The 13,006-nt window shown below is 40.2% G+C and overlaps 2 protein-coding genes across 2 annotated transcripts in view; both read right to left on the bottom strand.

Annotated features, from left to right (window-relative positions):
- Window positions 1-6,609: 6,609 nt before the first annotated feature.
- Window positions 6,610-13,006, bottom strand: part of dqx1 (DEAQ box RNA-dependent ATPase 1) — an 18,174-nt gene continuing 11,777 nt past the window's right edge. Inside the window, exons 5-12 of the mRNA XM_030064888.1 lie at window positions 12,073-12,378; window positions 11,719-11,818; window positions 11,247-11,405; window positions 10,595-10,786; window positions 9,816-9,941; window positions 9,118-9,308; window positions 8,786-8,976; window positions 6,610-7,491 (exon numbers count right to left, since the gene is read on the bottom strand). Of these exons, the coding sequence (XP_029920748.1) occupies window positions 7,278-7,491; window positions 8,786-8,976; window positions 9,118-9,308; window positions 9,816-9,941; window positions 10,595-10,786; window positions 11,247-11,405; window positions 11,719-11,818; window positions 12,073-12,378 (1,479 nt within the window). The 3' untranslated portion in view covers window positions 6,610-7,277. The remainder of the gene's footprint in view (window positions 7,492-8,785; window positions 8,977-9,117; window positions 9,309-9,815; window positions 9,942-10,594; window positions 10,787-11,246; window positions 11,406-11,718; window positions 11,819-12,072; window positions 12,379-13,006) is intronic.
- thnsl2 (threonine synthase-like 2) overlaps window positions 9,780-13,006 on the bottom strand; it is a 24,938-nt gene continuing 21,711 nt past the window's right edge. Inside the window, exon 9 of the transcript XR_003929058.1 lies at window positions 9,780-9,790. The gene's annotated coding sequence lies outside the window, so the exon portion shown is untranslated. The remainder of the gene's footprint in view (window positions 9,791-13,006) is intronic.

Here is a 13,006-nt window from a genome sequence, read left to right as displayed (position 1 = left end):
AAATAAAGCTACATACAAAATACAAGAAGTTATAAAACGTAATGTAAGTCATTCTATGCATAAAGGACACTAGCTAAACAATTTATTGAGAAATTTACAGGGAGAAATGATTTTATAGAATTGGATTAAATCTTTCACTAAAACTACAAAGGTTTTTGTTGACAAGACCTAGAATTCAAATGACTAAAATGTGACTGAATCTGTCTCAATCTCAATCTAAAATGTGTTTTGGTCAAAAAGCTAAGACCAAAACTAAATTCAAATTGTCTGTCAAAATGTGTGGATTGTGTTTTTCATTCAAAACGCAGAGACAAGTCATATGTACTTCTACGTCACAGTCACAGTCTGGTAAGAAAAAACAACACAGCCAAACTGCACATTAGTGAAGGTGACTTTATTGAAGTATAAGCCCCAGGTTCAGGAGTGCAAAGACAAAGGGTGGCAGGCATGGTTGTTCCCTGAGGAGATTGGCTGCAGAGGTTTTCCAGCCAAATCATGGGGATTACTGTCAGCTCTGGGTCTGGATGAAAGGAGCAAGAAACAAGCATCTTGAAGGATGGAGGAGGCAGAACGAGCCTCTTGCTGGATGTGGAGCAGGTGAGAGGAAGGAGGCTGGAGGCCAGGAGACGACTGCTGGCCCACCTACTGGACAGTGTTGGGGCCCAGACATCCTGGGACACTCGGGTTTAACCATGAGCAGATCAGTGTAGGTCCAAAAGATGAACAGTCACGAGGCTTTGATTTCACTCTCTGAATAAAATTCAACTCTCTTCTTTTCCTTTTTTTAATGGCAATTTTAATATAATTTGCGGCAAATTTTCTCTTAATCTTCTTGTACTTTCTTACTAATGTTTTGCTACTTTCCCTATCATTTTTCTTGTATAATTTGCTTATTTCTAATTTGCAGTTAATTTTCTTGTAACGTTTCTTGTAATATTTTGCAAATTTTCAGATTTTTTCCCCTTTTTATTCATTGTAGTATTTATTTTTTTAAATACTAATTCCTTGCTAATTTTCATTTTTTTTCTCGCTAAGGTGCTCATTTTGCTTGTTTCAAAGAGTTAACCCTTTAAACCTGAGAGGATTTGCTTGATTTTTTGAAGAACATGGTGAAAAAATAAGCAAACGCACACATTACCCGCACATTATGTAACAAAAAAGGGGAAAAAAAAGAAAGCAAATTTAAAACAAAACAAATTTACCAAAAAATTAGGGCAAAAAAACAACCCAGAAATTTGAAAAAAAGGAAAATTACAGGAAAACCATATTAACAATTATTAAATTATTATTATTAAAATTTTAAAATAAGATCAGTGATGCTTTGTCTAAATAAAATAAAATAAATCTGCTTGGTAGTGGGGGCCCCACACTGAGGGAGGTGGGGCTCAAGGTGCTGTGCCTGAGCACTGCAGCTGCTTTCAGTGCTCGGCTGCTCCTCTCTGGCTGAAGGTGATAACCATAAGAGCTGCCTTTTTGTTGCAAACTTGTGGGTCATCTAGAGCCTTTTGAGACTCTAAACAGTGACATTAGGCTTTAAATAAACTGGAGCTTGACCTTATTCCACCATATCACATGTGCAGATGTCCTGTTGTGGGTGAGGTGGTTTCCAGGGACACGGCCAGAGGTTTACTCAGAAGTGGAAAAAGGTCTTGAGTGCCTGTCTGGTTTGGGGCCAGAAGAGGTGCTTGTTTACCGTGGTGAGGCTCTGTGGCGGCTCTGTTATGGTTTGTGGTGCGTTCTCCTGGAGTCCTGGCACAATTTAAGTCAGCTCAGCCCCTTAGATGGCAATGCAAAAAATAGTGCTCATTCTGAGTGATCCCATGGTGAAGTATCTCTATCCTGATAAAAGCTGAAGTTTCCACTAAGACAGTGTCCCCGTCTGCAGGACACCGGTCGCCACTGAATGGTTTTAATGAGCATGAAAACTATATTGTGTACACCAACCAAGATTAAATTTATTGAAGAGACAAATTAATGCCACTTAATGGTGACTAAATGCTTGGGCCTCCACACGATGTCCCGTGAGTTTGAATCTGACGAGGGCGATCACATGGCAGCCTATTATATCACAGTAAATCTCATAATACCCATACTGTAGATGTCAGCAGAGATGATTTAATATTTATGAGACAGATATAACTGGAACATCCATACAATCACATGAACAGACTGATACTAATTGTTTTAATCTCATGGAGCCTTGTTGTCAGTGGTTCCAAACTCCAGAAAACTACAGATGTTGCATCTGAAACGGCATTTAAAAACACTCTTGTGGTCATTTTACAAGTTCATTACAAGTAATCATGATTAATTTCCACATGAAAAAGTAAAACACAGTATCTAATCATATACAGTGTTGGATTGATCTCAGATGTTCTTCACTCATTTAGACTCACACTGAATATCTTTTGAAGTGCAACTGTATATCCATTGTTTAATGAAAGCTTTTTATAAATTGACATCAGCATGCCTTGGATTTTTCTCTATATTCTCAATCATGTTTGAGTCCACCTTTTTTTAAGTTTTATTTTATTTATTTGTTTATTTATTAGGTTTTTTTTTTGTTTTTTGTTTTTTTTTAGTAGGATCTGTCTCATGTTTTTCTGTTTGTAAAGTGTGTACTCTGCCTCTTCTCAATGCATTTTCTGTATAATAAAACATACATGGTAAATGGAGTGAAAACTGTATTATTAATACTATTATAGAGCTACCCCAAAAGCCCAGTTCTCACTGATGTCAAAATGAAATAAATCCATGGTTCATAATCATGATGTGGTCTTATAGGGAACAGCTGCTGCTTACAGGGCTGAGGTAATGATTCATCTGGGAGGATTAAAGTTCAGCCTCCAAGCATGATAACAGACTTGTGCACAGAGTGAAAGCACTAAGTCCACAGTGAAATGCACTATAATCTGCTCTGAAAGGATGTTATTTATCTCCTAGGAATATTGTCATCATGCTCTAAAGTTATTAGACTTCAGTGGCAGCACCCAACACTTTCAACGTATCCTGGACAAAAGCAGGAATACTGAGGCCTCTGGTGATGTTCCCATTGAAGAATCCTCTAATGTGCAAGATTAAGAATATCACATTGACATAGCGTAGCACTGACTCAGCAGCTGAATTATATATCATCAGGCTTTGTTATGGATTCATACCCTGTGATTCTTACAGAGCAAGTACCAGAGCAAGCCCTCCAGGATGTTTTTTAAAATGTAGCTGGTTTGTCTAAATTTGTCTGTAACATTTACATTCCAACTGACTGTAATTCCTCTTTTCTTTACCTGTCGCTCTGAGGTGTGCTGACTGCAGGGGCGCCGCCAGGAATTTTGGGCCCCATGAAAAAAAAAAAAAATAGGCTATTTACTCGATGATGGTTTAATAATTTTATATTAGTTTTTACCTATTTTTTGGGGCCCCTGTCAGGCAAGGGCCCTTGGAATTGTCCTAACTTTTCCCCCATATACGGCGCCCCTGGCTGATTGTCACCAAAGCCTACAGAAAGAGAGAGAGCCTTTCCTGACTATGAGACAGGATAAAAGTGCAGTACAGTTTTTTGTCCAGGGGGGGCAGTGTTAAGCAATTGTTAATGTATATGTGGCCAAATGCCAAAAATGATCACTATATTTGATTCCAAATATTTACCAGAAACTGGACTATTGCTGTCACTGTTACACGGCCCAAGATTTATAATGAAGACATAATTATAAGTTGATGTGAAATTGATGGTGGTAAAATGATCAGAGTTCAGAGGACGTCCAATAGCATTGAGGCTGTGTGCTGTCGGCTGGATATATGAGCAGGATTTTTTTTTTCTAAACGGTTTCAGAAAAAAAAAAAAAGTGAATCCTCTTAACTAGTGTCAGCTCATTTTCACCAAAGCAAAATAATAATAATATACAGTACATGCCAAAAGTTTGGACACACCTTCTCATTCAATGCGTTTTCTTTATTTTCATGACTATTTACATTGTAGATTCTAACTGAAGGAATCAAAACTATGAATGAACACATGTGGAGTTATGTACTTAACAAAAAAAGGTGAAATAACTGACAACATGTTTTATATTCTAGTTTCTTCAAAATAGCCACCCTTTGCTCTGATTACTGCTTTGCACACTCTTGGCATTCTCTCCATGAGCTTCAAGAGGTAGTCACCTGAAATGGTTTTCCAACAGTCTTGAAGGAGTTCCCAGAGGTGTTTAGCACTTGTTGGCCCCTTTGCCTTCACTCTGTGGTCCAGCTCACCTCAAACCATCTGGATTGGGTTCAGGTCCGGTGACTGTGGAGGCCAGGTCATCTGCCGCAGCACTCCATCACTCTCCTTCTTGGTCAAATAGCCCTTATACAGCCTGTAGGTGTGTTTGGGGTCATTGTCCTGTTGAAAAATAAATGATGGTCCAACTAAACGCAAACCGGATGGGATGGCATGTCGCTGCAGGATGCTGTGGTAGCCATGCTGGTTCAGTGTGCCTTCAATTTTGAATAAATCCCCAACAGTGTCACCAGCAAAACACCCCCACACCATCACACCTCCTCCTCCATGCTTCACAGTGGGAACCAGGCATGTGGAATCCATCCGTTCACCTTTTCTGCGTCTCACAAAGACACGGCGGTTGGAACCAAAGATCTCAAATTTGGACTCATCAGACCAAAGCACAGATTTCCACTGGTCTAATGTCCATTCCTTGTGTTTCTTGGCCCAAACAAATCTCTTCTGCTTGTTGCCTCTCCTTAGCAGTGGTTTCCTAGCAGCTATTTGACCATGAAGGCCTGATTGGCACAGTCTCCTCTTAACAGTTGTTCTAGAGATGGGTCTGCTGCTAGAACTCTGTGTGGCATTTATCTGCTCTCTGATCTGAGCTGCTGTTAACTTGCGATTTCTGAGGCTGGTGACTCGGATGAACTTGTCCTCAGAAGCAGAGGTGACTCTTGGTCTTCCTTTCCTGGGTCGGTCCTCATGTGTGCCAGTTTCGTTGTAGCACTTGATGGTTTTTGCGACTCCACTTGGGGACACATTTAAAGTTTTTGCAATTTTCCGGACCGACTGACCTTCATTTCTTAAAGTAATGATGGCCACTCGTTTTTCTTTAGTTAGCTGATTGGTTCTTGCCATAATATGAATTTTAACAGTTGTCCAATAGGGCTGTCGGCTGTGTAGTAACCTGACTTCTGCACAACACAACTGATGGTCCCAACCCCATTGATAAAGCAAGGAATTCCACTAATTAACCCTGATAAGGCACACCTGTGAAGTGAAAACCATTTCAGGTGACTACCTCTTGAAGCTCATGGAGAGAATGCCAAGAGTGTGCAAAGCAGTAATCAGAGCAAAGGGTGGCTATTTTGAAGAAACTAGAATATAAAACATGTTTTCAGTTATTTCACCTTTTTTTAAGTACATAACTCCACATGTGTTCATTCATAGTTTTGATTCCTTCAGTTAGAATCTACAATGTAAATAGTCATGAAAATAAAGAAAACGCATTGAATGAGAAGGTGTGTCCAAACTTTTGGCCTGTACTGTATATATATATATATATATATATATATATATTATAATTTAGAGCACTGATTTTCTGTGAAGGCCCCACTGACCACTGTTTATTTCAGTGGTTCCCAGCCCAATCCTCAAGGACCCCCTGTCCTGGAGGTTTTTGTTTCTGCTCTACTCTTTCACACCTGATCCATTTAAGGGCTTCATGCTGATTGGCTGAAACAGATCTACCTGAAGACGGCATGCATGAAGGTGCAAGGGCCTTACTAGAGTAGAGCTGAAACAAAAACCTCCAGGACAGGGGGTACTTGAGGATTGGGTTGGGAACCACTGGTTTATTTGACTGTGCTTAGCCCAGCTCTACATCGCGCCCTAGAGGCGGCCTCACATGTTCTTGTGGGAGGAATATCTCTTTGCATAGACCATCTCTGTTACAGCTGTCTGAACTTTATTCTGCTGATTACATATACATCATCAGAAATTATGCATGTAAAATTTATGGAGAGCATGTTTTTTTCTCTGTTCCCAGTTGTGCAGCTGTTTTCAGAAAGTCTGTAACACATTGTGTTTGCCTCCTGCACCAACAGTCTGTCCTACAATCTCCCTACACGGCTGTTTCTCAGCTTAAACTGCCACATCATCTCATCCAATAACCTGCATCATCAATCTCATCAGCAGTAACGGGACGACAGAGCCAGTTGGCCTGAACCAGCCTGCTCAGTCTGCAGAAACACTGCAAGGTGTTACACCAGGTGCAGGTGTGTCTATCTACACCTTCCTGTAATATCACTTAAAATATATATTTATAATAAATATATATAATGTTATGGCAATTATTTTATTTACCAGTTTTGATTTTCTTCTGGTAATTTTCCTGTCATGTCTTACTATTTTTTTTTTTTTTTTTTTTTTTTGCTGTTTTTCTAATTATAAAGAAAATGATCAGAAAATTGGTAGTCTTTTTTCGTTTTGTATCCTGTATCAAATACTTAATACACCCCATTTTGACACTGGTGTGCATTTAGAACTTTTATACAGCTAATATTTGTACCAATTAGATATGGCTGCAGTAAAAGTGAAATATCAATCAACCTCCACTCTTGAAACATGAATCGCTTGATAAGCACGCATAATTTATTTGTTGTTCACATTGACAAACGTAGCCTATTAAATAGGAGCAATATGTATCCATTTTACACAAAGATTTCTCATTATTCACACGTTGTTGGAGACAAAAAGGCAGGATGAAGATCCTAACACAATAGCCAAACTTTATACAAACAGTATCAAAAAATGGATGTAAAACCATGAAAATAGAAGCTTTGTGCGATGCTGGTACATCTATCACATACACACACACACACGGTGAGCCCTGAGAGCCGCCTGTCCATGAGTCCATCACTGTGATTTCATAGTTGCATAGAAATAAAAGGTCAAACAATAACTCTCACAGAGGTGTAGTGTATCACTGTCTGCTGAGGCCTCCTGCTCTTTGATGGAAACGACTTTTTTTTTAATATAGTCAAAACATATTAGTTTTCCAGCATTTACTGGGTTTTAAAAGATATTTTCCAATGACAGTCCCCTTAAAAATCACATACCAGCATTATCTAATCTCAAGAGAGATTTCACAGGCAAATAATGGCTCCTAGAAGTATATTGCTAGACAGTACCAATCCTTAGCAGATCATACAATAAAGCAATGTGATGGGAAGTTGTTCAAAGTCTTCTCCTGAGAACATTTGGACTTTTCTCCTCTTGTCTCATCCGCTCAGCCTCCTCACTGGATGACACACAGCTCAGTGCTGTACTGGTTACGAATTTCTCCAGTCCAGTTGGCCTCTCCGCTCCTGTCTGTCCTGCTGTGGTCGTTGGAGACCCCCTCCTCACCGTCTGCATGGGTGTCCAGACCCTTTCTCAGCTCCATCAGTAGCTCCTTCCCCTCACTTGACGGCAGGTTTCCCAGATAGTACTGAGGGGCCAGCTCTACCAGCCTGCAAAAGAGAGGGAGGAAAATCACCAGGTGGGCTAGCAACATCACCGTTTCATCTATGTGGGGCTGATACTGGCCTTTTACTGAAAATCAGAGACTGACTAGTCCAGGGGTTTCAAACTTTTTCATGTTGTTTTCATGTACCTTAAGTTGAAGTGATTTTACTCTATAGGGATCTTTATATCAAAAGAATTTTGGTTTGTACAAAGTATTAAATACTAGTGAGGCCTTTCACCAGCACAACACAAGAAATCTGATACTGATTTAGGTTCACTGATCTGATTTTTTTTAATAATATTATAAATAAGGTTTTTTGCCATTTTTAAAAATATATGTAGCTGATTTTTCATTTTCTTTTTTTGTGCATTTCCAATTGTATTATTTATTTATTTATTTTACTGATGTTGCCTGTAATTTTTTGCTAACTTGCGAACCCTTCCCTATGTTTCTGAATGGCATCAAGTGAATTTGCTCAGGTTTCAAAGGGTTAATGTTTCAGTGTCACACTTGAACACTGACAAATCATGCTGACATGAAACCAGAGAGAAAAAATGTGAAAATGTTGTTTTTGATCAGCAATAGGTTCCAATATTCAGTGTGCACTCAAAGACACCTGGGTGTTCCCAGACCCCACTCAGAAAACCACTGGACTTGTCAGTGTCGTTCACCTTTGATATGATTTGGGAAGACTTAACCACAAAGTGATAATAAAGAGACATTTTGATTCCAGATTCCATGCAAGTCTACATTAATTTATTATACTAACTGTTAGTATTAGTAGTGTTTTATGTTTTTGTTTTGTTGTTTTTTTTTCTTTTTTCATTTTTGTGTCAAAACATCTAAATAGCCTACACCACATAGCAGGATTACATGACACACACTTACAACAACATATGACAAAAACCGCCTGGTCACTTTGCATATTAATACAAACTTAAAATACTTCCAGACAACATAACATAATTATTTAAACAACAAACATTTTCTTAGTGACCATGCTTTAACCAAATATTCCAAAAAGGCAAATGTTTCTTTCTCAAACAATCTTTCAAGTATTTCAAAGTCTTCCATTGAAAAATAATCCAGATATTTCCTATTAGTCTTATTAAAAAAAACACCTCCTCAAACCAAATTTAAAGAAAATAAAACAAAATGGACAAGGACAGGACTGATCATTATTATCAAACTATCAAAAAATGTATGTAAGGTTAAACAAGGTATTCAGGTAGAACAATTAGCAATCACTGCCACTTGAAAATGGACCAAACAAACAAACAAAACAAAACCCTACTCACATGTCAGGGTGGACTTCAGAGGCGGTGCGGATGCAGTTATCATGAGAAATGGTGAAATCGTGGTAGAGGACCCAGGTGGGCGGGCTCGGACGAGGCTGGCGACACAGGTATGAAGAGAGGGGGTGGAGGTGAGCCACGTGGCGGTGCGTTAACAGGAGGTAGTTTCCCGAACCATCCACGTCATGAGCCACCTGTGGAGGGGACAAGGAGGTCCACTTCATTTAAAACCAAAATGTGGCATAACTGTTCATTCATCCAGTAAGATATGACAGAGAAGAAAGGTTGACATGATCTGAGCAGACAATAGACTAATTTCAACAAAAGGTCTTTACTTTAAGGAAAAAGCCTGAGATGAGTGCACGCTTGATATTAGTGCAGTTGTCTTGGCATCCAAAAGAGGGAGGCGATACAGGAAGCTCTATGCGCTGCATCACGTCCAGCAGCTCCGCCCTGATCACCACAGCCAGTCGTAAGGCAGCAGGGTTGAGGAAGTTTGTCGTGCACCATGCCTCATCCTGGTTATCTGGAATATCATTATCATACACAGACCATATCAATATTTAACATGCATGTGACTGTATGTTGATACCACCATTATAGTCTTAAGTAGTGGTCATTACTATGGGATTCCCACCATGGCTTTTATTTTAAATTTCAAGACTTTTCTATGACTTTCTATGGGGGCATTTCCAGGGGACTAATCATCAAATCAGGAGACTGTCCCCAGAAAATGGCGCCTGGTGTCTCTAGCCAATGTGCTTTCCTTGCTGTAACCTCTATCAAAGGAGCACAATGGAAATAAGTCTGGCACTTAATTGTATTATCCTGGACAAACAAGTTTAAGATATAAAAATATCTTGCATATATTGTCTAACAAACTCAAATCACTTGGGTGTAATTAAAATGTTAACCAATCGGTATAATACATTGTGTTATGTTTCACTGTCTGGAATTAGCCTCTCAAAACTCTAGCTGGTGGGGATCCTGTCAGTATTACTGTATGTACTGAGTGAACGGTCTGTGAACGTACGCTCCATGAAAGCATTATAAATGTTGATCAGAGTGATGTGGTCTCCCTCTGTGTGCAATAGCGGGCGCAGATGACTGACTGCAGCCTCCTCTTTGTTGGGAGCTGGGGTCACAAAGCAGGGGGGAGCTGGAAGAAGACAGAGATCAAGTTAATTCAAAAGATGATGTTGCATTACTAGAGAGGAGTCCGATGTGAAGAAGACCGATGTGAGCAGATATTCTTACTCATGACAATGTGCATTGTTGTATCATGGGCATCACATCTTAAGACTAAGTGACTCCAGATAGGTGGTAGTTTTTAGAGCTCAAAGCTAATAGTTTGTCATTCTCACGCTGACCAAAGAATATCTTGTTAGTTATAGGTCACTGCTTTATTTTGCCCCCAGAAATTTAGCTGATTTACTTAGTTTGGAAGTTCTGATGGTAGGTGAGATTAGATGCAGTCATTTTGTCATACCTGAGGGTTTACACCCATGCACAGTGTGCCACTTTTTTGCATGTGTGTGCAGCACTGGTGACTGGTAACAGGGTTTACGTTTCATATAGCTGAAATACCAGCACTCATGAATACAGTGGCATATCTTAAATTTATTGTGTGGACATACTGGTGGTAATTCTCCATGTTCAGGTTGTGTCGTTGTCGCTGGTTGTGAAGATCTGTTACACTATTTGTGAGTACTTTCAGTTCATTTGATTGTACCTGATTCAGAGCACACATTAGAAATGGTTTCTATCATGTTGGAGTTTTGCGTACATCTATTCAATACTTTTCATAGCTACCTGTGAGCATGGCAGCGACGGTGAGCAGCTCGTCAACACAGTCGTACTCGCAGGCGGCAATGAGGGCTTTGGCCAGTGGCGGCTCCAGCGGCAGCTCTGACATGATGATACCCACCTCTGACAGGTTGCCATCGTCATCCAGCGCAGCCAGGTAGTCCAGATCTTCCAAGGCCTGCATTAGAGCTTCAGGAGCTGCAGATAGTTGAGGGATGGTTGGAAGAAGGAGATATAGAGGTGAGAGGGAGGAACAGAGAGACAATGACACCAGGGGAGGAAGAACAGGTTGAGAGAAAAATATAGAAACGCCCGGAGAAAGAGAAGAAATGGGACGCAGGGGAACAAGGAGAGGAAGCTTAATGGTTCACAGCTATTAAGTTCAGATTCACAAGGCTTCCCAACATGCTTTTCATAATGAGAATTAAGTGCCCTATTGCAAAGACAGGAGCCTACCATTACTAAAATTATGTGGTGCACATGTGGTATTATAAGGCAATGTAACATGTTGAGCTGGTTGATGGGATGACTGCATAGCTAATAACAGTATTAAACTGCATGTGATTTGTAAAAAAGTGTCTCTGTGCTTCCCATGGTTTAATAATAAGTTAGTAACTTAACTCAGTGTTTTCAAATAAAGCATAACCAAACTATGTACCCGGTCTGTCCAGGAACTTGCACTGTCCCATGTCAGCAATGTCCAGTCTTTTGAGCAACAGCACCAAGTGGCTGAGGTTTTCCTCCACCACTCCCGGACAATGAGCCTCTGCCATCCCCTCCTCATACAGCGACTGGGGGTAAAGACGTACACACAGCCCTGAGGACCAAACAGAAGGGGAAAAGAGGAAGTAATACAAAACATCACATATCTCAAGCAGCTTTAATCAGCTTTAATCGGCTGACATACCCAAGATCAAATGCATTACACTGATGTGTTGCACTTTGTGATTATTGAGTCTCAGGTTATGTTTCTTCTCCCCAATTGTTATTTCTTTCAGTCTATCAAGTCTATCAAGAACTAAGTAAACAGGCACATTTAGTGAAATCGTAAAAAGTATGATTCCCAGTGTAACGGCAGCACTGGACTCTGAAGTGATATTGCTAGGTGGCAGGAATGACCTTTGACCTACCTGGAAGGTGGCTGTTGACCCTCTCAGTTCGTATGTCAGCCTGGTGTTTGCTGATTGGCCTTAGGACCTGTGAGTTTGCTCTTATTTGGGGATTGTAAACCTTGGACAGAAGATGAAGGTAAAAAAAATTCAGTAACAAAGAAACCCCAAAAAAACAATGTCAGTAATGCCAACAATATCCTGAAAATGCTGATTTGGGTTTCACTTTTATCAAATGACTATGTTTTTCCAAAGTTACTGACAAAATCATGTGAGAGGGAAGTGCTTGGAACAGAGATGGAATGAAAGCTGAGGAGAGTTGTGTTGTTTTTATAGTAATTATGTGTATTTTATAAACCATGGGCACAGACTCACAGTTTTGAGTTGAAGGCCAGTGTCTATCACATAGCGAATGCCTGACAAGGAGAAGGAAGCCTCTGCCAGCGTGTGGGTGAGGATGACCCTTCGTTTCACCCCCAAACCTCCGACTCCCAACAGCGGTCCCTCCAGGCAATCAGAGCCCTCCGCCTCCTTCAGCTGAGAGGCTTCAGGTTCGGGTTCATAGACTCGTTGGGTGGCCCCACCCAGGCCAGCATGGAGCGGCAGCATCCTGAGGGGACCCAGGTGAGGACTGAGAGCTACAGACTCCTTCTCTAACAGCGAGACACACTCCGCTATTTCCTAGACAAAAGAGGGGGGAGGTAGAAGAGTTGTATCTTCAGGAAAAACCTAAACAATCTAAGAACTCGCTACTGGCTTTGTTTGTTTGTTTGTTTTACCAGTCTGCATTGTGTAAGGTTAGTGCCCTCTCATCACCGTGTTGTTTTTGATCAACAAGAGGTTCCAATATTCAGTGTGCACTGACAAAATAAATATCTGTTGGGTAATATTGTGTGACTGTTCATTTTCAGGTTTTCTGTGGTCTCAAAAAACTAATAGCTAGTACTTTGCATAAACTATAAAAAAGTGCTGTGTGTAGTGTGGTTTATAAAATTATTAAATGATTGTGAAAGGCCTTTCACAAGCATGTAAAGCATTCAAGGATTTTTTTTTTACTTTTCTGGTAATTTTCCTGTTTTTTTGTTTGTTTGTTTGTTTGTTTGTTTGTTTGTTTGTTTTTTTACTAATGCCATAATGTCATTTTGCTGAGCCTTCCAAGGACCCCTGGGGTGCCTGGACCCCAATTTGAAAACAACTGATGTAGGGCCTTAATAATGACTCCATATCCAACCAGCCTGGGAAACACATTTTTAAATCTTCTCTTCAACTCATCCACTATCTGACCCAAACCCTTTACTCTCCTTCTTGA

Source organism: Myripristis murdjan, chromosome 12 (assembly GCF_902150065.1).
Source record: "Myripristis murdjan chromosome 12, fMyrMur1.1, whole genome shotgun sequence".
NCBI classification, from domain to species: domain Eukaryota; kingdom Metazoa; phylum Chordata; class Actinopteri; order Holocentriformes; family Holocentridae; genus Myripristis; species Myripristis murdjan.
The sequence above is the reverse complement of the archived record's forward strand: the minus strand, read 5'-3'. Positions and strand labels throughout refer to the sequence as shown.